Source organism: Zingiber officinale, chromosome 5B, assembly GCF_018446385.1.
Source record: "Zingiber officinale cultivar Zhangliang chromosome 5B, Zo_v1.1, whole genome shotgun sequence".
Taxonomy (NCBI): domain Eukaryota; kingdom Viridiplantae; phylum Streptophyta; class Magnoliopsida; order Zingiberales; family Zingiberaceae; genus Zingiber; species Zingiber officinale.
In genome coordinates, this window is record NC_055995.1 from 29,654,175 (window position 1) to 29,679,690 (window position 25,516).

General features: G+C 40.7%; 1 protein-coding gene and 1 long non-coding RNA gene across 2 annotated transcripts; both read right to left on the minus strand.

The window, feature by feature from the left end:
* Window positions 1-22,481: 22,481 nt before the first annotated feature.
* On the minus strand, window positions 22,482-24,398 carry LOC121986588. Its single transcript, XM_042540548.1, has 6 exons — window positions 24,391-24,398; window positions 24,085-24,218; window positions 23,933-23,990; window positions 23,760-23,843; window positions 23,543-23,670; window positions 22,482-22,603 (listed from the first exon to the last, which is right to left on the minus strand). Exons 1-6 carry the CDS (start codon window positions 24,396-24,398, stop codon window positions 22,482-22,484), a joined length of 534 nt encoding a protein of 177 aa, XP_042396482.1.
* A 121-nt stretch (window positions 24,399-24,519) lies between these two features.
* LOC121987322 lies at window positions 24,520-25,108 on the minus strand. The gene is made up of 3 exons (XR_006113489.1): window positions 25,054-25,108; window positions 24,681-24,779; window positions 24,520-24,553 (listed from the first exon to the last, which is right to left on the minus strand). It is a non-coding gene; the product is annotated as an uncharacterized LOC121987322 (long non-coding RNA).
* Window positions 25,109-25,516: the final 408 nt, after the last annotated feature.

The following is a 25,516-nucleotide window of genomic DNA, read 5'->3' on the forward strand; positions in this document are numbered from 1 at the left end:
ACGGGGTCTTCGGCATCAGGCCCGTGGCTCGGTTAATATACGCCCGGCCGATTGGCACAGGGTCTTCGGCATCGAGCCCGTGGCTCGATTAATATACGCCCGGCCGATCGGCACAGGGTCTTCGGCATCGAGCCCGTGGCTCGATTAATATACGCCCGGCCGATCGGCACGGGGTCTTCGACATCGAGCCCGTGGCTCGGATAATATACGCCTGGCCGATCGGCACAGGGTCTTCGGCATCGAACCCGTGGCTCGGATAATATACGCCCGACCGATTGGCACGGGGTCTTCGACATCGAGCCCTTGGCTCGGATACTATACGCCTGGCCGATCGGCATGAGATCTTCGGCATCGAGCCCATGGCTCGGATAATATACGCACGGCCAATCGGCACGGGGTCTTCGGCATCGAGCCGGTGGCTCGGCTAATGTACGCCCGGCCGATCGGCACGGGGTCTTCGACATCGAGCCGGTGGCTCGGATAATATTCGCCCAGCCGATTGGCATAGGGTCTTCGACATCGAGCCCTTGGCTCAGATGATATACTCCCGGCCGATTGGCACGGGGTCTTCGGCATCGAGCCGGTGGCTCGGCTAATGTACGCCCGGCCGATTGGCACGGGGTCTTCAACATCGAGCCCTTGGCTCGGATGATATACGCCCGGCTGAACGGCACGGGGTCTTCGGCATCGAGCCTGTGGCTCGGCTAATGTACGCCCGGCCGATCGGCACGGGGTCTTCGACTTCAAGCCCTTGGCTCGGATGATATACGCCCGGCCGATCGGCTCGGAGTCTTCAGCATCGAGCCCTTGGCTCGGATGATATACACCCGGCCGATCGGCACGAGGTCTTTGGCATCGAGCCCGTGGCTCAGATGATATACACCCGGTCGATCGGCACGAGGTCTTCGGCATCGAGCCCGTGGCTCGGATATGCTGGAAACCCTGCCGATCGGCACGGGAGTCCTTGCTCTAGAAACTATGATAAATTCTATGACCGAAAGAGAATGTAACTGAAAAACTGACCTGCTGTGTCACGCCCCGGGGGAGTCCCTGTCCGAAGAAATTTTGGCAGCACCTCCCCTGTACGACGGACAATCTAAAACTTTCTACATCCACAATATATATCAGCCACATGCGGCTGGAATATATATACAACCACACAGTTATATATATCATCAGCCCACTCAGCTGGAACAAACCAACACAACGGAAAATGACAGAAACCAAATACAAACCAAAACACAAAAAAACTGCTAGCCGGCTAGGCTTACACAACCAACAACCAATACAAAATACCACATAACAACATCAACACTTCAAAAATAAAACCGGAGTACAAAGCTAAACAAACTGATACATAAACAAACAAAACATAAGTGAAACCGATAAGTCTTCTGATGTGACGTGGGGACCAGCAGACAGGATACTCCAAGCAACACCATAAACAACCTGGTACCTGAAAAATATAGTGTCCACGGGGGTGAGTTCAACAACTCAGCGAATACCAATAGACATGCCTAGTAAGATATATCTAACAACAATAAACATGGAATATAGCTTCCTAATCATATATATAGGAAAGATACAAAACTGAAAGGTAACTGAGGAAGCTGTACTCACCAGGAACTCCTATCCAGATAAAAGGGTCGTCAAACCGAAAGTGCCCTAAATCCTGTATGCATGTCAAACATATGCATCTAACCAAATGCAGCAAATAAATGCAGCAAACACAATCACAAGAAATAAATGCATCAATGCATATGATGTCAATGATGCGTCCTGTGACGCCAGTCAATCATCTCACACACAAATGGCGAGGCCAGGTGTGGGTAGGGTCAACCGTGCACTCATCATCACCGCTCACGATGGTGACCGAGTGGACGGATGTCACGAGTACACCTATCCTCCTACCCCAAATCATAAATGGGGAGCACAATGCTCTCAACTCCCGATACGATGGCGGGGACTACCACGCCGTAGTCACACTACCCATGAGCGGACCAGCGGAGCCAAACAAAGTCCACTGCCAGCCCTCTGCACGAATCGACCACTAACCCATGAGTGGTGGTGTGTGCAGATCCATGTAACTGGCGATGTGCTCAACAATAATGGAGTCGACTATCGCACAGCATGCAATCATGATGCATGACACTAAGCATGGCAATATCCTGATCAGCATAGAAAAATCCATATATATATAATATGGGTACCACAGTATCAGTAAGTCAAATCCACGGGTCTAGGGTATACAGGTCCTCTGTGGTATAACAACCTAGATCCTGAACATATCCCCCTCCATAACATATGTACCAACAATATGCACAGATCAAAGAAAAAGGGTCTAGGTACACAAATCAGATATGATATACAAATATAGGTACACAAGCCAGGTATGGTATAAAAACCTAGGTATCAGATAATCTAGATACACATGCCCGAAATAAAATCCAGAACCTAGTCCTAACCTCAGTAAAGCATGGTATGTCACTAACTCCAGGAACTAAGATACTCATGGCAATAATCACGAGGTATAAACATGGATATATAAAAAACGACCAAATAGAACAAGCTATGGATATCAAACCGTGACATACCAAAGGCAAACATGATCATTGCTTATAGCTATAAAATACTATGCATATCCAAATGACAATATCATAAAAGATAAGTCAAGAGGTACCCACCTCCAATGTAGATCGAGCTAATCAACCTCTATGTCGAAGTGCTCGTCCTGAATCCGAAACCTATAATAAATCGTATCGTTTAGCTAAGTTTTATTGTAAACCAAAATAGCTAAACCCAAATTCTTATTTACCAGGAACCCTAATTATTTCCATCATTCGGATTAAACCTAACGAACAAGATGAATAACATCTAACCACAAAATCCTTTTCATACTATCATCAATGCATCTACCCAAATCTAAAAACCCACCCAAATGATGGATTCTCCACTGTTGACTTGAGGTTAGTGTGACCGAAAATTGGATGAAGCCACTGACCCCAACTCCTAATCTGCGAGCTTCTGATGGAGATGATGTCTCTGCCGACCCTCCTCCCCCTTGAATCTAGTCCGGCAGAGGAAAGCTAGCGGTCGGCGATCGGAGCAACATCGCTAGAACACGAGAGGAGACGCTGCCTCAAGGCCGATGGAAATCCAGCGGCTCAACCCTAGTGATGATGGCATCCGTGGCTGTGATCAACTCTCTCGGCGTCGGCTGCTCGTGTGAATGAACAATGATGGGCAGCGGCTACTGGTGTTGGCTGTGGCGACCAGAGGCAACGCGAGAAGAAAAGGAGTAGACATGGCCGAGATAATGGCTAGGGCATGGCTTGGCACAACCAATCAAGCATAAAACTTGACACTAGTCAGCGGTCGGAGAAAGTGTCGGTTGTGGCACTCGGGTGGCTGGCGGCTACGACACAAGAGGAAGATGGCCGCCGGAAATCGGGTGGTGCCGACCGGTCAAGTCGACGTCGTTGGAGGGGAGAGGGAGGCAGCGGCGCTAGGGATGAGGAACGGCTCGGTCGGCGGTGGCTCGTGCTCCCCGGTGCTTGGGCAAGGACAGAGGAGAAGGAAACCGCCGGCGCTAGAAGGTTAGGGCACGGGATGAGTTCGGCGGAGGAGAAGAGGAATAGCACGCGGGGGAGGTTTAGGGCATGGCGACAGAAGACGAGAAAAAGAAAATAAAGAAAAAGAAAACAAAAAGGAAAAATGAAGGGGGTGTTTGGTACGCGCGTTTTCCATTTTCATTTTCTAGAAAACGTGCGTTTTCTGAAAAATGGTGTTTGGTTTGCGTTTTTCGCGCGCGTTTTCTAAAAAATTGGCTATCGTTTTCTAGAAAAACAGAGAATGACAAAAAGACATTTTCTGTTTTCTAGAAAATGCGCATTTTCCAGAAAATGAAAATGAAAACGGTGCAAACCAAACGCACCCAAAACTTTTCCTCGCTTAAATTGGGTAACCTAAACAGGCTTTCCCCGGGCCCCGTTTATGTCCCCGTAAACTCGTCCATACGAGCTCCAAAAAATTCTTGAAAAATTTCTAAAAATTCCAAAAAATTCTCTTATCACTATTCGCCATTTTTCGATATTTTACATGCTGACCAGCAGAGGATCTGACTCAATTTCTCGACTCCCGAATACCCGTAGAGTGAGGAGGATGTGATATACTCATCGAAGCTCATCCAGGCCATGAGGATGGCGGAACTTTCCAGGTCGTCCGTCTTCACGTTCCAGACCAGATGCGTTCCCACAGACGGCACCAAATTATTCCTGTCGGGAAGCTAAGAAGATGAACCTGCCGGTGTGATGTGTCTGGAAGGTTGACCGCATCCCCATGACCCGGATGGTGATCTGTCTCCTGTATTGACCAAGTCGCTCGGAATCCTCGGGTCAACAATACCTGTAGCCATCGACCGGGTTGCCCCGGTCTCTGGTACCTCGGTGCTCGAGGCGAATCCCACAAATATATAAGCAGTCGAATAAATGACTAGTAGAATAATGACGTAAATGAGATATGAGTACAGGAACGTACCCTGGCCCCGGGGGGGCGCCCTCGGATGGATAAGTGAGCTGATCAAGTCGTCGCTCGACTCTGGTTAGTAGATAAATACCCGCCGGGTGAGTAACTGGCTCCGGTGGCTCGAAATCGGATGCGATGTGGATCCGCAGGGTGACGCGCGATCTGACTACAGTCTCGGCTCACAGGCCGGAGCACCACACTGCAGCAGGAGATGCCGGTAGCGGCAACCTTTGGAGGAGGCACATGGCCGGCGGGAGGCGCTGACAGCCGCTGGAAGTCACGGCCGGCGGAGGCACTCGCTGTCGGCAGTGTGGAAGAGGCGTCGATGCCCGCTGGGGGTGACGGCGGTGACATCCGCAGCCACTGGAGGCAGCCTGATGCAATGACAATGGTCGCCGGCGGGAATGGCAGCGGCTGGCGCCCGCTGGAGGCGGCAGCGACCCCGGGAGAAGGCGGCAGCGGGTACTCCCGCTAGAGACGGTGGCTCCTCCAAGGCATCGGTGTCGGCGAGGGGCTAGCATGGTCGGCCACGAAGGCAGCACAAGTAGGAAGAAGGAAGAAGAGGGATGGCCAGAGGGGCCGGAGGTCGGCGACGTGAAGAGAGGAGAGGAGAGGCGGTGGCTGCGATGGCCGTCGGCCTCGAAGGTGGCTGAAACCGGCGGCGACGATATGCTCCCGGCAACGGCTCTCTGTCGGCTAGAGGAGAGGAAGCAGGGAAGAGGACTGCCGGTGCGTGGTGGTGGCGTCTGTGAAAGGAGTTGGTGGAGGAAGGAAAGAAGCCTCCTCTGTGCTGTGCGGCGGCGACCACGAGCCAAGCCCCCCCTCCCTTCGGTTGCTACAGTGCCTCCACTTAAAAACCCAAAACCTAACTGAGGGCAAATCTCCAAAATGCCCTTCCTCTTTCCCTTAATTGCCTTTGCCCCCCTCACATATCCGGATCACAAGCCTCCTCCTCAAGTCTAGTCGAAGGAGGCGCAAGTCCGACTGACTGGACAATCCATCGCAAAGGGCTGAACCGCTCTCGATACCAAAGTCAAATTGCTTAACACAATGTACACTGTCACGCGAGCGGTCGCTATAATAATGGTGTCGCATGAGATAGCAACGATGCCGAGCGGATCAAGTCGATAACCGGCGTCGAGCGATATCGGTCGAACGACTACGAGAGTGCTGATAGAGCAGCTCAGAGAATAGTCAATCGGGCGATCGTAAAATGCTAGCCCGGTAATCAAGTAGTGCTGAGTAGGGTGATGCCGAGCAGACGCATCACCTGTGAGCTGAACGGAAGTGTAGCCCGGGAAATGAAAGCGCTCGGGAGCGAAAGTCTTTAGCCGAGTGGGCATAGAGCCTGTGAGATACCCCCATTCAAAACCAATGGATGACCCCGAATGGGTGAGACATGAGATCTGATATGCTGGTTCGCGACCGGTGAAGAATACTCAACCCCGAACGGGGTAGATGCTCGGATGTTTTGGTCTATGACCAGTGAAGACCGCTCGACCCCGAACGGGGGAGATGAAATAACAGAAGCTGGTCCGAGACCAGTGAAGACCACTCGACCCCGATCGGAGGAGATAGATGCTCTGATAAGCTCGACCCCGAACGGGGGAGATATAATAACTGAAGCTGGTCCGAGACCAGTGAAGACCACTCGACCCCGAACGGGGGAGATGTAATAACTGGAGCTGGTCCGAGACCAGTGAAGACCACTCGACCCCGATCGGGGGAGATAGATGCTCTGATAAGCTCGACCCCGAACGGGGGAGATATAATAACTGAAGTTGGTCCGAGACCAGTGAAGGCCACTCAACCCCGAACGAGGGAGATGTAATAACTGAAGCTGGTCCGAGACCAGTGAAGACCACTCGACCCTGATCGGGGGAGATAGATGCTCTGATAAGCTCGACCCCGAACGGGAGAGATATAATAACTGAAGCTGGTCGGAGACCAGTGAAGACCACTCAACCCCGAACGGGGGAGATGTAATAACTGAAGCTGGTCCAAGACCAGTGACGGTCGCTCGACCCAGAACAGGGGAGATAGCTGCTCTAATAAGCTCAACCCCGAACGGGGGAGATGAAATATCCAAAGCTGGTCCGTGAAGATGGGGGTTTAACGTCGCCGCTCGACGGTCTTCAAGCCGAGGTTTTTATAGTCGTCGGTTCAACTCTATAGTTTAACGTCGCCGCTCGACGGTCTTCATGCATAACTCAAACCCGGTCGAACGGCACGGGGTCTTCGACATCGAGCCTGTGGCTTGGTTAATATACGCCTGGCCGATCAGCACGGGGTCTTCGACATCAAGCTCGTGGCTCGGTTAATATACGCCCGGCCGATCGGTACGGGGTCTTCGGCATCAAGCCCGTGGCTCGGTTAATATACGCCCGGCCGATCGGCACAGGGTCTTCGGCATCGAGCCCGTGGCTCGATACGTCGACGGTCTTCATCGAGCCCGTGGCTCGATAATATAAGCCCGCCACGGGTCTTGACATCGAGCCCGGTGGCTCGATGATATATGCCCTCCGATCGGCACGAGGTCTTGACATCAAGCCCGTGGCTCGGATAATATCCGCCCGGCCGATCGGCACGGGGTCTTTGGCTGATATACGCCCGACCGATTGGCACGGGGTCTTCGACATCGAGCCCTTGGCTCGGATGATATACGCCCGGCTGATCGGCACGGGGTCTTCGCCATCGAGCCGGTGGCTCGGCTAATGTACACCCGGCCGATCGGCACGAGGTCTTCGACATCGAGCCGGTGGCTCGGATAATATACGCCTGGCCGATTGGCACAGGGTCTTCGACCTCGAGCCCTTGGCTCAGATGATATACACCCGGCCGATCGGCACGGGGTCTTCAGCATCGAGCCGGTGGCTCAGCTAATGTATGCCCGGCCGATCGGCACGGGGTCTTCGACATCGAGCCCTTGGCTCGGATGATATACGCCCGGTCGATCGGCACGGGGTCTTCGGTATCGAGCCCTTGGCTCGGATGATATACGCCCGGCCGATCGGCACAGGGTCTTCGGCATCGAGCCCGTGGCTCGGATATGCTGCAAACCCTGCCAACCGGCACGGGAGTCCTTGCTCTAGAAACTTTGATAAATTCTATGACCGAAATAGAATGTAACTGAAAAACTGACCTGCTGACCAGCAGAGGATCTGACTCAATTTCTCGACTCTCGAATACCCGTGGAGTGAGGAGGATACGATATACTCGTCGAAGCTCATCCAGGCCATGAGGATGGCGGAACTTTCCGGGTCGTCCGTCTTCACGTTCCAGACCAGGTGCGTTCCCATAGACGACGCCAATTTGATCATGTCCGAGCGCTGAGTCGACGGATGCTGGGGACGTGGCGCGCTCCGTTGTCTCCGACTGGTGGTGTAGCTCTCCGGCGAACCTGCAAAGAAGCCGAGCCGGGAGGGGTTTCCCGGCGACGGCCCTCCGACGCTCAAGTCAGGCAACGAGAGAGGCAGCGTAACTGTGGCTACAGGAGAGATTTGCGCATACTTTTGTCGACGTCTAGGGGTCCTTATATAAGACGCCGGGGAGAAGCGGGCACACTTCTCTATGCGTGCATGTTTCCCCAAACATACCTTAACGAGCCCCTATCAGAAAAGTACCTCTGGCGCCATTCCGCAATCGTCCGAGCATATCCCGGATGTGACGGTGGAAGCTTCCACCGTATGATCCTGTGTACGGCTTGACCGCCAACTCTGCTGTTTGTCGGCGGCAGACGTCTCGAGGATGATGTTATCCCCTGTCTCCTTTGTCCTCTTGCGCTTCTTGTCTGTTCCGGGCCGAGCGGTTCGGTCGCTCGGCAGGCATATCACTCTGCCTTGGTCGTATGCCCGGATGAGATCGCTCCTGACTGTCTTTGTTGCCTTATGCCCCGGTCGAACGTGCATCCCGCTCGGCCCTGCAACCTTTCTACCTTGAGCATCGGAAACCCGACCCCTAGTCAGGATGTCTCTCATTTGGCCCGGGGGATTCCCGCCGGTCGGCCATCTCCTTACGGTCGGTCGATGCCGGTCGGCCCTCTCGGTCCGGTCGGTCGGGTCTCAGGGTTCCATCTCTTGACCTTTGACCTCCACGTGTCATTAACTTTCCTCCAACGAGGGTCCCCCATCCTTATCACCGGATCACTTGTAGTTTAACAAGCCTGCACAGTTTGGTGATTTGGAAGTTCAGTTTCAAAATCTTGTTATAAATTCCGGATATGAACAGCCCTTACAAGTGCAGATTTAGTTTTGTCTTTTACCTTTAGCAAAGGCAGATACAGATTCGGGTTCCTTTAATGTGTACAAGTCCTTAGCTGCTTCTTTCAAGAGTAGTTACATAAAATAAACTATATGTTGATTTACAGTACAGCTCCCCCACATGTCCGCATGCTTCAGCTGAAAATTGACTTAATAAATATTCTTACGGAATTTATGTTGTAGGTGTTGGACTTTATTCTCACTCTCTACCTTACGTGTTAGCTTCTAGATTGATTCATTCAAGTGTACAGATTTAAGTCTCTTTATTCTAACATGTGGTTTAGGTATACTTCCTTGTTACCATTCATTCTAGGATATAGATTTGAGTTCCTTTATGCAGATTTAGTATGCAGATTTAATTAATTCTAGTTTTAGTTTTTTTGTCACCTTAGGCGCATGAACAGCTGATATGTAGTTTTCAGCCTTAGATTTCAATAAATCTGTTTAGAGGTTTATGAGGAGTTATAAGTAAGAAAAGACCAAGATCTTAAATTTGATCCTAAATTCCAGAAGTTTAGGATTAAAAACACACTAAGTGTTTGAATAAATGCCAAGGCATTTTGTTATAAGAGAATTAAAGAATAACAAGTATAAGGAAGTTATAGTTAAAAAGAAAATAAGTATTTTACTTTTAATGGTATGTACGGGACACAAGGTCCATTGGGTGGGCTCCTAGATCGCCCCTAGGCACAAGATCGTCTATAAGTACCTTAGTAGTTTTGAGATTAGCTACCTCGACTCATATTAAGGATGCACGCAAATTGGTACAATGCGGGGCCCAAGAGAAGTTGATTATTATTTTAAAGTAATTAAGTATAAGTTTTGAAACAAATGAAATAAACTCCATTTATTCTTAGAGTCAGCAAGTTTAGCTTCTTTTAATTCGAAGCATGCAGTATTAGTTTTATTGGTTTCCTGATTAGTTATTTAGCATGATTAGCTTTATCTTCCAGCATGCAGTTTTATCCTTGTATAGCATGATTAGCTATTAGAATTACATGAGTAGATTCCTTAACTTTCCTTTGCTATTAGATTAACATGAGCAGCTATATTTATGCTTTATTTCCTTTTAGAGCATACAGTTTCTAGTTCTTCTTATATACATGCATATCCGTGTTTTTGTGAGTTAGATAGTGCTTACTAAGTAAATTTTGCTTATAGATTACATTTCCTCTTATTGCAAATAAAGGAAAGGAAAAGATTTAGCAAGGAAGGTGACAAGATGGTGCAGATGGTGAGTGATGCCAGGACTGTGGGAGAGAACTGGAAAGTTTTGAGTTTTCGTGTCTAGTGGATAAATAGTAATTGAGTTGTACTTTATGATTGATGTCATTTGAGATTGTATTTTATATTCCATGTTTTATTGAGTTTATTCACGTTTTAGATTGCATGTTGTGATGAGGTTCTATGTAATAAGTAGATATTATAGTTTTTGACTCTTATTAAACTGCATGGGTGTTTGATACATGTTCCAGTCGCCTGTGGCTAAAGTATATATTTTATATATCTCAGTTTATGGTCACCGGTACAGGGGAGACTCTGTCGAAATTTTTCGATAAGGACTCCTCTTGGTTTCGATCATACCGGTTAAGTAAAGTTAGTAGTTAAGTAATGGTCATCCTTAGAGAGTAGTATAGTATAGTAAAAAGAGTGGTCGTTACATCAGGGGGAGCTTCAGATTACGGAATCGGCAAGGTAAGTCAGGTACCATCTCTACTTCTGGATAAAATGTTTGAATTTATAAAACTATTATCAAAAAATTATTATAAATTAGAGAAAGAAAATAAGGATTTAAAATCAACCTTAGCTGGTTCTTGTTGATTAGAAGATTTCGACAAAGTAAAATTAGAAAATTAAAAAAGAAAATAGAAAATTTGAAAAGTCATACATGCTTAAAGTTTATTCCTTCTAATTTTAGAAATTATTCAGGACTTAACTAGTATCTCAAAAATTATAAGAGTCAAATTAGAAAATTATCTAGAAAGTATATTCTTCGAAAATTTTTAATTAACCCAGTAGGAAGAAACATATATTGGGTGCAAAAAACATGATTAAGTTGATTGTTTTTAGACTTAGGGCTTTCAAAGAACAAATTAAATATCCAATTTCTTTAAAAGATTTTGTCTAGAATGTGACTGTTGTTCCAATATCTAAGAAGACCTAGTGTCTCGCCACAGTCTGAAAACCAATTATTGAAATAAATATTTAATTAACTAACTGTTAAGCATTTAGTGGTTATAAAAATACTTTAAATTATCTGTCTAAATTTCTCATCATTAAAAATTTAATTAATAAAAAATCATATTTGTTAGAGTTACACTAGCAAATTTATTTTTCTGTGAAATCTTATCTAAATATTTTTTTTAAAATTTTTTCGTTAGAAAACATTTTCAAAATACAAACTTCTTGAAATTTTACTTAAACTTCCAATTTTACTTAAGAGTTTTTTATTTCCCTTAGACTTTAAATTTAGATTTTCCAAAATCATTTTAAAGTACCCTATTTAATGTGATCAAAGGGGGGAGAAGGGAAGATTAAGTCTAGGGGAGGGTAATTTAATTTTTTATAAATTATTAAGTTGCAAATTTATTACCTACTTATTTCTTTATGTTTGTTTGCTCTAACTTAACTTGGGTTTGATTATATCAAAAAGGGGGAGATTGTTAGTACCCCAAGATAGTTTTAATGTGATCAACCAAGTTAAGTTAGGCCCTATTGGTTTTTGACCCTCGTGTCTAAGTGTGCAGAAACTTATGAGCATAGGAAGTTGAGCAAAAGATGTAGCTAGCAAGAAGGATTAAACGGAAGAGAGCTGATGGGCTTGGTGCGTCTGAGGAATGAGGTGCTGCGGAAAAGTACGCGGGCGGATGAGAAGGAGGTGCATGGCGTTTCCCAGGGACGAGAAATTGGAGCGGAAGATTGCTCGAAAGCTGGAAGTTGGGTTCGGGTGATCCCTATTCCGAATGGCCAAGATCACCTAAGCAAGCGTAGTCGGAGCGGAAGACTCGGACTAAGGCGAGCGGAACTAGAGCGGAAGACCGGGACCAAATGTCAATAGGATGTTGACTTTCTTGGTCGGGGCGCCCGGACTTGCCGGACTCCGGGCCCCCGAACTAGGATTTTTATTCGGAACGCATCAAACGTGATCCGTTGTGACGGGGATAAAGTTTTATCCCCCTCCAGGTGTCTGGAACCCTTCCAGGCGCCCCGACCAGGACTATAAATACAGTCTTGGTCCCAGAAGCTAAATACAACACTTGTAATCGATTCCTTTTGAGTTTAGCTTTCTAGTTGTGAGATTTAATTGATGTTCTCCGCCCAGAGGAGATTTTTACTGAGTTTTTCATCTTCCTTGGATTAACAATCTCCCCGGTTGCAACTAAGTAACTCTTTCTAAGTCTCTTATTTTTTTAGTCTTTTAATACTTTTTATGCAAGTGTTTATTTTGATAAAGTTATAAGTCGAGGAAGGTCTTTTTATTTTATTGTGCAGGCTATTTACCCTCCCTCTAGCCGATCGCCAAGGGACTATCATATACATTCAAATGTTGTTGGAGATGTTTGGATATTTACCCATATTTTTTACATAGATATTTAGTTTTAGTTTTGTGCTTGGATTATTGTTGTTGTAAATGTTATTATATTATACTTGTGTTTCGATATTTATATTCAAATGTTATTTTGTGTTATGTTTGTTTAATTATGAATGTATTGTGTAGTTTAAAAAACATCGTATGTAATGGTTTAGATTGATATGAAATGTAAATAGGGATGAATGTAGAAACAGATTCTGGTTGTCAAAATCTTCAATATTAGATGACGAATATTTAATTTTCCGTCGCTAATTAGCGACGGAAAATTAAATTCAGTCGCTAATCTTGGCAACGAAATTACCTAGAATCACAATATATTGCGTCTAAATTTTAATTTTCCATCGCTAAGTAGAGACGGAATATTAAAATTCCATCGCTAATCTTGGCACCAAAATACTTGGAATCACCATAGATTGCGACCAAATATTAAAATGTCATCTCTAGTTAGCAAAAGATCATTAAAAAAACGTCATTGGTTAGAGACAGAATATTAACATTTCATCTCTAATTAGAGATGGAAAATTAAAATTTCGCCTCTAAGTAGAGACAAAATTTAAATATTTCATCGCCAATCTTGGCACAAGAATATCTAGAATCGTTATATTTTGCGACCAACTATTAAAAACTCATCTCTAGTTAGCGACGAAATTTTAATATTCCGTAACTAATGTCAACTAACATCGTTTACATATATAGTGATGGTTATAATATTCCGTCTCTAATTTTAGAGATGGAATTTATGTTCCATAGCTAATTAGCGACGGAAGTTAAAATTCTGTCTCTAAATATAAGCAGTGACAAAACCCATATCGGCGTGATTTTTCCATCTCTCTTCAGCTGCTAAGCTCGGCTAGTGATGGAAAAGTCTATCTCTAACGCTGTATTTTTTTTGTAGTAAGTGTTTATGTCGGGAAAATTTGCTACGGAAAATAAATTTCTATAGGAATTTGTATCAATAGAAACTCTAGTTTTGTTAGTGATTACTGACGAACCTAAATTCCATCTGTAAAATCGTTTCCTACGAATCAGCTTCCGACAAATGATTTTTCGTCGTAATTCTATTCATAAAACACTTCACTGACAAAATTACGATGAAATATTCTGTCGGTAATCCTAATTTTTTGTGTTGTGTATGTAAATAAAGATGTGAAGCATAACATGAGGAAGAACCGAGGGCTTGATACGAAGAATGAGCAACTTGATGTGAGAAGACCTTAAGAAGATTTTTGAAACTACAACAGAAAATACTTAAGTTTATTGTCATTAATTTCTTTGGATCTCCTTTGTCATAAGATTTTTGAAAAGAAATTCTTTAATGACTCTTTCATGAAAAAAAAACCCTAGTTTAGTGCTCTCAATTAGTCGAAGTCATCCCGGTTAACTTTAGACACAAAATCTACGCAAATTCGTCAAGGAGATTTTAGCATTGTTCATCAAAACACAAACATAACATATTTATCTGATAACAAGACTAGCTATTGACCCTTTCAAACTCACTTGACAAATTATAGAATTGAGAAGTACCTAGACGTCAAGGAAGCATTCGAAAAATTAGCGATGTTTCTTTCTCATAGTCTTTGAGTCCCTTCACAGTTGACATAGTGAATCCTAACATAGAGTGACAATCAAGCTTGAGAATGTATTTTTAAGGTTTGCATTTTATCACCTCCAGTTCATTAGTTACCAATTGACAGACAATTGATACAATGAAGTAAAAAGGATCGTTCATTTGAGTTATGAAAAGGTTAATATATTAGAGCTTTTAATTGATAAGTGCGAATATAAAGGGAGATGAGATACGCCAACTATTTGGTGTATTTCTCTTTTTATTAATCGTTGTCGTTGCTGATAATTGGTCTATTGTCTCTTGGATAGGTCGCAAAGGCAAATGAAGTAATGAAGATCATAATCTTAAATTAATAGTCACTTTCAAAATTGAACAGATGCCTATCATTGTATTTATGCAGATTCTCTTCATTTTGATTTTTTTTAAAAAAAATGGTGATTAAAATAATATACAGGAAAAATGTACTTTTATTTTTGTGGAAATCAGAAGTCGCTTAATTAATTAATCTTATCCAAGATCCTAATTAAATTAATTATTTATTTATTTATAATTTATAAGTTGGTACATGCATGCTTGAGTTGTTATAGAGGCTATTCTTCTTAATCATGATCAGTAGATGCTCTTCCTATATATAAGTTATCATGAGCATTTAATTGCATTGTTTAAGCAAAATAATGTCACGCTTGGGTTGGCGTAGTTGAAGAGAAGATCTGTGGAGATATCGAAGAAGAATAGACCACAAGATAAGAAACATCTGATAATGATTAAGCTAACGAGGTAAATTATATAAATAAAGATGTGAAGGATACCATGAAGAAAAAGCAATGGCTTCAGATATTAGTATTAGTCTAGTACTATGAGATAATTAATAAGGATATTTTTATCTCATATTTTATTAATTAATAAAAGGTAAAATTGATTATTATATTTACTTCAGTTCAGTACTGAATGAATAAGTATAATAATGTCCTAAGGTAATAAGTTCTAGTCTATAACATATCAATTGGTTGAATTGATACTGAGATATTATACATATATATATATATATAGAACGATACTCTTAACACTACAAAAAAATAGGATTTTAGGGACAAATTTTCTAAAAAAATTTGTCGCAAAATTTTTTAGGACGAATTTTGCGACAAAAACATATTCGTCGCAAATCAATCGTTGCTAAATTTTGCAACGAAAAAAATAATTCGTCCCAAATTTTGTGACGAACTATAATTTTTGTCATAAATTTCGTTGCGAATATACACGGTTTAGTGTCTTTAAATTTGGGACGAAAATAGGTTTTCGTCTCGAATAAGGGACAAATTTTGGTTCGCCTGAATTTGGGACGAATTTGGGTTTGTCCCAAAATCCGGGTTTACCCCGAATTCCCAAGGTTCGTCCCAAATTATGGACGAATTTTAGTTCGTCCCAAATTCGGGACAAACCAGATTCATCCCTAATTCGAGATGAACCAGATTCATCCCTAATTTTGAATGAACCTTGGCATTTCCAGGTAAACCCAAAATTTGGGACGAACTGAAATTCGTCCCAAATTAGGGACGAACTGAAATTCGTCCCAAATTAGAGATGAATTTTTGTTCATCCCAAATTCGGGATGAACCAGATTCGTCCCTAACTTGGGATGGTAATTCGGGTAGGATTTTGGGTCAACCCCAAATTTGTCCCAAGATTCATCCCAAATTTGTGATGAACTTGAATTCGTCTCTAATTCGGGACGAACCCAAATTTGTCTCTAATTCGCGACGAACTCTAGTTTGTCCCAAATTTTGTCCCAAAATTAAAAAAAAATCATAGTTTTTCTTCATTTTTATTTTCTTTATCCTATTTACATATCAAATACATCATTACATAATTTGATCTCATATAAATCTCTTATCGTTCTCATATCCAAATTTGAAATATATTAGTCAAAACTCAACACATATCATATTTATACACATCCAAACAACAACAAAAACTACACATCCCATATCTAACATTCAAATATGTTAACTCAACACATATTATTTTTACACATCACAACCAGAACTAGTTTGGTTCAACAACTCATAATCCAAATAACAAATACCTCAAGGCATCTAAAGCATAAAAAAATACAAATCGTCAGGCCTCAGGAGCTTCGTGCGCCTTCTTCTGTTCTTCGTTCTTCTTTTCCTGCATCAAATTACAAATGAATAATAACTAACATTTATAACAAAAAAAATTATCTAAAACATATCAATGATATCATATTGAAATAAGACTATCTGAAACTTATGCAACTAACTTTTCAATGTCATGTCCCCTTGCCTTTATCTTTGCTTTTCTCATTCTTTAAATTTCCTTGTGGTTCCTAATGGCTACAAGGAAATCTTTGTCATTTTCTTAAAGATTAGAGAGGGGTAAACAAATCAACCAAAGTGGGGAATAGGTTTGCTTCAATTATATATCCCAATTCCTTTTCTTTCATCTCTTCGAGGTGAGCTTCAACTTAATTTGCACAAAACCCACTAACCATTAGAAGATCAAGGTGAACTTCAACATAAACAATGGAGTTTCATAGCTAGAAGAAGCAAGAAATCCAAGAAAGATTAATCAAATAAATCTAGAGGAAGTGAAATAGTTGGACTGCATAGAAGGAAAGGAAACTGAATTTTAACACAAAATGGTTTTTACGCCATTAATACAACAATAGAATCAGTTCATAATAGCAAGAATAAGAAAATCCACTATTGTAATCCAAAGTTAAAAAAATATAACTACAGAAGATTTTTTTTCCTTATACACCTATATGTTCTTTTGTTAAACGTCTTGTCCAAATCAACTGTGTCCTCATCATGTCACCATGCGATGTTATGCTTGTAAAATTATTCATCCAATTGATTTATATAATAGTGCAGATTTTCTCTTACCTAAGGATTTCAATCTTGAATGCATATGATTCTACTACCTAGTTTTTGTGGCACACTATATGAATTATCAATGTGTAGATATGATATATCCTAATACATGGTTATCATAGTATATCAAAGACTTAGATAGCAAAAAAATATTATTTATCCTTATTTGCATGAAACATACATGAAATAAAACTTGTAATTAAGCGTAATAAAAATGTATAGATCATGTAATCAAAAATACATGTATCAAATGTTTATGACATAATAAAAGTATTGAAACATATATAGCTAAATTTGCATAAATTATTAGTAGACAAATCAAAAATATAAAACATTGCATAACATGCAAAGTATCAAGGTAAAATAAAAATATAAAAGCAACTATAACAAAATATGCTAAAAAAATCCTAATATAAAACATACTATAAATTAACTAAGATTCATCACCATCATCATCGTCACCAGGAGGATTCTGCATAAACAATAATACGAAGTTTACAATCATATATAAGAGTACACAAACAAATATACTATTCGGCACCTACTAAAAGCAAGGGCAAGTGCGTACGCCCGAAGACTACAATGACCCACTTTGACCAACAGTGGTCCTCCTGGGACAGTAACAACCCTAGTGCCCCTCAAGGCAGTGATCACTGGAGTCCGATTGTGGCCCCTGGGGGCCGGCTGTGGCTGTTGTGGGCCGGCTGCAGCCATAGGGGCCGGCAACGACCACTGGGGCCAACAGTGGCCATCGGCCCGCGGCTGCTAGCAGCCAACAAGGGTCTGTTGGATCGTGAAAGTCAATAGACCGGGGGAGTGAATATCAATTTAAAATTTTGAAAAGAAGATCGAGTGCGCAGCGGAAAAATCGAAATTGGAACAATGCTAACACAAGTAATTTTTTACTTGGTTCGGAGCCTTGGTCGACTCCTACTCCAAGGACCACACTCGTCGAGTGCTTTCGATGGGAAATCCACTAGCAATTCGAATAAGTTTTTACAAATTAAAAGTACAGGAATGCTTAAGAAGATTAAATGCCGACAATAATTAAGAAAGAAAGGAAATAGCACGATGTCGGAGAAGCTTCAGCGTCGCAGGAGCACAGCACGGCAGAGCAAGCTTTGGAAGGCTTTGTTGTAAGTTGTTCTTTACTCCAGGATGCATCCTCCTTATATAGGAGGCTCCGGGCGCTCGAATCCCTTCCGAGCACCCAGATCCCTTCTGAGTGCCCGAATCCCTTCCGGGCGCCTAGAGTGTGACGTAGCCCAGCCAACCATGAAGCTCCACGTGGCGAAGTGGTGACGAGGATAAACTTTGCATTCCGAGCACCCGGATCCCTTCTGGGCACTCGGACCTTTGTTTTTTCAGTAACCTGCAAAAAATATTAGTCCAAGGCAAAATGCAAAACTACCTTGTAAAACAAAGTGTTAACATAATACAGTTATAATAGTAATAAAAGCAGTAATTAGATTCCGTCTTCTCGAGACCGGAATCTAGTCACGATCTCAACATAGTTTTCTGAAATGGATCTAAGTTGGATCAACGCCTAATGTTCCCTTCCCGGGAGCACGCCCTCACAGTCACTCCCCTCCAATGACTTACCTTAACTTACCTGCCAGACATCCGGTCAGCCCGTCGACTCGTCTGGACTTCGTGCCAAACATTCGGTCGTCCCTTCGACCCGTCTGGACTTTGTGCCAGACATCCAGTCAGCCCTTCGACCCGTCTGGACTTCGTGTCAGCTATCCAGTCGGTCTGCCGACCTAGCTGGGCTTCGTGCCAGCTATTCGGTCGACCTGTCGACCTAGCTAGACTTTGTGTCAGCTATCCAATCGGCCCGTCGACCTAGCTGGGCTTCTTCTGCACACTTAGTCAAAGTGTTAGATTACAATGAAACTAACTTAACCTACTTTGTCATTCATCAAAACTTGAGTTAGATCATTAGTGCTACCCGCACCAACAATCTCCCCTTTTTGATGCAATAACAACCTGGGTTAAGTTAGTGAAAAAATATGCAAGGAAAATAAGCAATTATAAGGTTTTTTAAGTTAGTCTTGTTTTATTTGTGGTATTTTATTATTTAACTAACTTAAACTACCTAACCCTCCCCTTTTGACATTCATCAAAAATAACACAGAACATATATAAAAATAAGTGATTAAAGAAGTAAAAGACAGCGCAATAGAAAATTTGAAATAAGGTCAAATCGACTTGGGGGAGTCTAATTAAGAAAAATTTTAAAAATTTTGCTTTAAAACTTCTTTTTCAAAAATAGCTAAATTTAGAAAGATAATTTAGAAAGATAACTTTATAAACTTTAGAGTAAATATAAACTTTGCAAAATTAACTATATTTTTAAGCTTGTAAATTTAAAACACTTTTCGAACATAATGGCTAATTTTCAAGTATACTGACTTTACAAAAGTAAGATTGTCAAAGTTAAGTTTATAAAATTCAAATTTCAACACTAAGTGGATAAATTCAATTTTCAAACTTAAGTTTGTAAAATCTAATTTTCAAAACTAACTTTGGAAAATCTAATTTTTAAAAGTTTGTAAAATCTAATTATCAAAACTGAGTAAAATCTAATTTTCAAAACTAATTTTGAAAAATCCAATTTTTAAAAGTTTGTAAAATCTAATTTTCAAAACTAAGTCAAATCTAATTTTTAAAACTAACTTTGGAAAATCCAACTTTAAAAGTTTGTTAAATCCAATTTTCAAATACTAATTTTTAAAACTAACTAAGATTAAAAGAAAACTTAGTTAGTTTAAGATATTTTTTAAGGAAATATTTTTCAAAAACTAATTTCAAAATAAGTATGAAAAATAATTAATTCTCCTCCTAAACTTGACGTAAAAAAAATTATCTAACCAATTAGTTACTTACTGTCTATCAAAAGATAACAGCTTTTACTTGATTAATCAGGTTAAGTCAACTGCAATCAGTTAGTGTTTAACTAAACTGAATAACTTAACCTGATTGATATGTATTTTGTATTTAACGCCCATACTTATATCGATGCACTGAAATAAGCATCTTAAGTCCAGGCAATCTGCCTATGCATCTCACCCCTTTCTATGTTCAACAATCATAAACAAGGTAGTCCTAGTGTGTTGGTGAAGATGCTCAAATTCTAGCCCTATAGGAACATGATTTCTAAGGGATTGACCTAATCCAAGGCTAAAACTGATTTTGAAATTCTAACAATAGGAAATTTTGAAAATAAAAAGTTTTATCCTAAAAGTTAAAAATAACCATTTTTGAAAACAATTTTAAGGATCCTAGTCTATTAATCATATCAAGATAAGTCAATGTCGTAGTTGAGATATAACTAAGTCGAAGTAAATCAGAATAGGATAAGTCAATATCTGAGACAAAAAATAACTAAGTCAAGTCATGATCAAGTACATATAGCAGTGATCTAGTCTATCGAGATGATGAGGAGGGTGGTCCGGTCCCCAAGGAGCGTAATAACTCTATCAGCTCAGTATGTCAGGCCCGGTCATCCTCTCGGGAGCTGGATAGGTCACGTCGAAGGTTGGAGATCTCTTGTAGCATGTCCTGTCGCAAGTCGGAGATCTCCTGCCGCATCTCCCTTCGTAGGTCGGTGACCTCCTGCCGCATACCTCGATGAAAATCGGAGGCCTCCTGACAGAGACTCATCATAGATAGCTCAAGTCCGCCGACTCAGTCGCCTAGAGTGCGAGGAGTGGGACGTGGTGCTCAGGCTGGAGGTGGTACCGGGGCAGGAGCGGCCTCGTCGAATAGCGCGACCATAAACTCATCTTGCTCTGCCTCCTCCTCCTGGGCATCTGGGTCAGGTTGGTGTTGTGCCCCCCTCTGCCAAGATAGGACACCCTCATCATCTATCTGGATACCTCCTATAGAAAAGTTCCTAGATCTTATGATGTCAAACTCAGTCAGGACTCAGATATCACCTCTGGTGACGTTAATATGTAGAGAGGCAATATATACCGTCAAAATATAACAGTACGACATATGAACTCGTGCGCTGGCGGTGACTCCAGCTGAGTAGATAATAGTTTGAAAGATATGTCGGCTAATATCTATATCTAATCTATAACAAAGGACATAAAGGAGAAAATAATGAAAAGGGCGCATCATCGCGATATCGCGAGTGGTCAACAGTAAAATGCAGGAGACTAAAACCTTATAGAGTACATAGTCGTGAACTCGAAGGGCTACTGACCTAAACATAGTAACAGTGGGTACTTGCTCTCCCTTAAAAAAATACGAATAAATCGTATCAAGAGTAATGTGCGAGTAAGGATTACCAAATGGTAGATCCATAGGAGGGTAGCACTGAAAAGCGCACGTAGATGGTCGTAGGCCTTAAAAGATCCGGTTGATGGTAGGGGATAGCGTGATATCAGTACTAGCTACCCTAGTAGTATATGTAAGATCATCTACCCTGACTAAGTTGTTGTAAAATTTAGCACACAAATCAATGTTTATTGAACTGATACAGTAAACAAGGTTCTGCAAGTTATAGTAGTCAATGACCTCTATGACTGGAATACAGGAGCGCATAAAGAACTGTTGAATCGAAAAGAATTTAGATATCTCCATAATTGCATGATATTGTCCACTTTGGGCCTAAGACCTCATGATTTTGCTCTTGGGCTCTACCCAAAAGGCCTCATGTCAATGGAAATATCTTTCTCTTACAAACTCATGATCTTTCCCATGTGTTTTCAATATGGGACTATGTTTGCAACCTTGCAACCCCAACAATCCCCCCCCCTTCAAACAAAGGACCACAAGCTTCCCATGTCCGATCATCGACCCACCAGGTCTTCTTGCCCCTCGGTCCACCCGACCTACTAAGACTTCCTTGCCTAGCCGCAACTAGGACTTTCTGTCTGGTGTCTAGTCCTCTTGATCCGAACATAGGAGCCTCCACCACTACAACAAAAACATTAAAAGACAACGATTAAAAACCATTGTCGTAGGCCCTTTAAAACCGTTGTAATTGCCAGTGTTGTTAAAAGTGGGGGGCTACGACAACGGTTTTAAACCGTTGTCTTTGAGTGAAAAGGCAACAGTTTTGCAATGGTTTTAAACCGTTGTCTTTGAATGAAAAGACAACGATTTAAAACCTTTGTTATTTAGGGTATTTTTTAATAACGTAACACTGCCAGTTACAATCATTTTTGGGGCTACGACAATGATTTTTAACCGTTGTCTTTGAGGGTGATAGACAACAATAACGATTTTAAATAGTTGTCTTTTAAATTATTATCTTTTAATACCAATATATCATATTTCAATTTAAATATATAATAAAGAATCATAATCAAGAAAGAATATTCCCCACATCAATATCATTCAAAATGTTAGTTATACAAGAATTATAATCACAAAAGAAGAAACATATCTCATATTCAAATAAAATTTATCTCAATACAAATAAACAAATAAACTCTATTTACAACTAATGAACAAAAGCCAAAAGACTAGAAACTTTTAATGGTGGTTCATGCCATGTAGGATTGTACTTAATTATTATCAACCCAAGTCCCATCACAATCTTCAACTTGTAGGATTTCATTGGACTCCTCTTTCTCACTTGCTTATGTTTTCATACCAACCTTTTCCAATATGAAGTTGGTGCTGAAGACTTAATAAGGTGCTTGGATAAGAATGAGAAGGGAGACGAGGAGGCAAGCCAAGCCAACCTTGAGGGAAAAGGTCACCCTGTACTTGGAATGTTGTTGGCACGCTAGGAAACTGTCAATAGAACCTGCAAAATATAAACATATATTAAAAGATAAAAATATCCAAAACAAGGTCATTATCCCCTCAACTAGTTAGGTTTTTTATTCTACTATGAAGCATTACAATACAAACATGTATGAACTTTAAACAATGTAAACTAACTCTCATTTAAGTAATTGTATTTGATAAAAAAGAGAAAGGATAATAAATCATGCAATTAAATTTGAATATAAAGAACAAACTTTACATTAAGCTAATAGAAGTTTTATATTGATTCTAGCAATCTCTTGTCTAAATGAAATATTAATACATTGCATGTGATAGTAAGAATACATCAAGGCAACTATACATAGACTAAGAAATGAAGATTGACAAAATTACATACAACTGCGATAGAAGGGCTAGAATCTTCCCCAGGATGAGGATGTGTTACATCAGCACCAAATATTAAAGTTGGTCGGTCGCTAACAAGAGGAATGCGCCTTGACAATGCATCGACACTACAAGAAAAAAGCTAATAGACAACGCTTTTAAAGCGTTGTCTTTGTGCCTGAAAAAGCGTTGTTAAAGGCACTGTTGTTAAAAGTCTGCTCAACGACAACGCTTTTAAAGCGTTGTCGTTTGTAGCGAAGACAACGCTTTTAAAGCATTGTCGTTTTTAGCGAAGACAACGCTATTACAATGCTTTAAAAGCGTTGTTTTTTTTACAAAGACAACACTTTTTGCAACGCTTTAAAAGCGTTGTCGTTTTAAAAAAAAAATTAAAAAAATTATTTTAAAATCATTATTTTTATATTTACGAAACTATTATTTTTCTTTTATCATGTCTAGATTCGAAATTTACATATAATCAACTCAGCTAATAATTTCAAACTCATACCAAAATAATAGAATTCTGACATTAAAGTAATATTAGTATTAATTACAAAAGAAGTTAGTAAATATCAAAATTAACACTAATTCTGTTTCAAAGTAGATAGTGATATTCCTCGAACTCTTCCTAAATCCAGCTTCAGTTCCACACTGATGGAAACCATCTGCTTCTCTGTGAACTTGGAGACAGACTCTACATCAAATTCTGCAAATGCCACCCTGCCACACAATATTTCTTTCAAGATTCTAAATTGTTTGAAACAAGTACTTTCCTCTGAATAAAAACTGTTTCTAGCATTAGTTCTAACCTGAATTCATTCCTCTTCTTCAGTATAGTAGTCCAGTCCATCCCCACTTGAGCTCCTATTAGAACAAGCAACTCAAACAACATCCTGCAAGTTTATCCATCTGAATCTTGTCAACATGTAAATTTAGTTGAAATTTGTGTAGATAAGATGAAGAAATTTGTGGAAGTAATCACCTGTCATCATGAACTGGAACTCCCCATTCCTCATCATGATAAGAAACATACATAGGATCTGTGTATACATCAGTAAGAGGATGGAACAATTAGTAATTTGCCCTAATTTTTCTTTGAGTTTATTGTAATTTGTAAAAGCCCTCTTTTGGTACCTGAACTCGGTGTTATGAAGCTGCACTTCTTCTCTTCTTGGGAGGCGCTCATGGCAATGCCGGGACACTCAATAGAACTCGCCAACTCCTCGATCTTGGCCGGAGTCCTCCCGTAGTGGGCGATCTGAAACTTCCTATGGACAACTCAATCATTTGATAATAAGGGTTATTATCAAGCATTGTTGTATCTGATATTTGATCAGCAAGCTATGTTGTAACAACACAGCTTACATTATACAATTTCCTAAACTTAACAGTAACAAAAACAAAACCTCAATTAACAAGATGGGATCCAAAATAACCAACCTTGGCATTGCCTTGCTTAAAAAAGCCAAATTTCATATCTTGTCACTGATCCTGTTGTAGTACTGTTGAAGAAACCTTGGGTGCACTAACATCGCAGGAGGTCCCAAAACCTTCATGTTGTTGTTGTTGTTACTATTGTTGGCGTTGTCTATGTGCATCTGCCCTACAAAATAGTAAATAAACATGTAGATAAGATATGACGTTCTATGGTTCACACACATATATACACAGGAAAAGAAAATTAAATAAAAGTGCAGGGAGGTGTAAGAAAGCAAAAGTATATAGGATACATTTATGCAAACTTGGACATTTCCTTCTCTTGGCATAATTGTTCTCTTTTCTGCCTATCATCACGGCTTCTTCCATGTATTTCTCTCATATCTTTGAATCTATGTAGATTTTAGAAAGAATAAGAGCCACATTGACATGTTGTAGGGACTATCATTATTCTAATAAGGTTACATATGAGGTTATCAATTTAGTTACAACCATGAAACTGAGATCCATTTAAGAAACTTTTTTAATGACAATGGAAAGGAATACCAAAAAAATGTACTTGTTTCTTGGAGTTTGGCACAATAAAAAAATTTAGTGAACATTGATGTGAACTACCATAGATAATTTTACTAATAAAATTGACATTAAAAGATGCATGTCACATACCCTCCAATCCTGAGGAAGATGCATGTCACATACCCTCCAACCCTCAGTAAGTGCTGAAGAAAATAAACAGTTCATTAGAAATCTTATTTACTTTTAGGAATATTGACATTAAAAGAAAATAAAAATATAGACAAAACACAACACTTAACGACAACAAATAATTCATTAAAAAATCGCTTAAAAAAATCTTGTTTACTTTAGCTAAAACAAGATAATGAACTTATATATAGGCAACAAATAATGACCTTTAGCTAAAACAGATTCCTTGAAGAGTTGTTCAAAGTGAGGCTTGCAATACAAAGCACCTTCCATTAAAGAAACAAAAGGTGAAACAAATAAAAGATGTAGAAAAACTCTTTTGAATGCTAAATCATTATTTATGCAATTACCAACTGCTTTCCAAAAAATGATTGAAATTTCTCATAACATGATTTAACTTATTTAACTGACAATGGTTAATTAT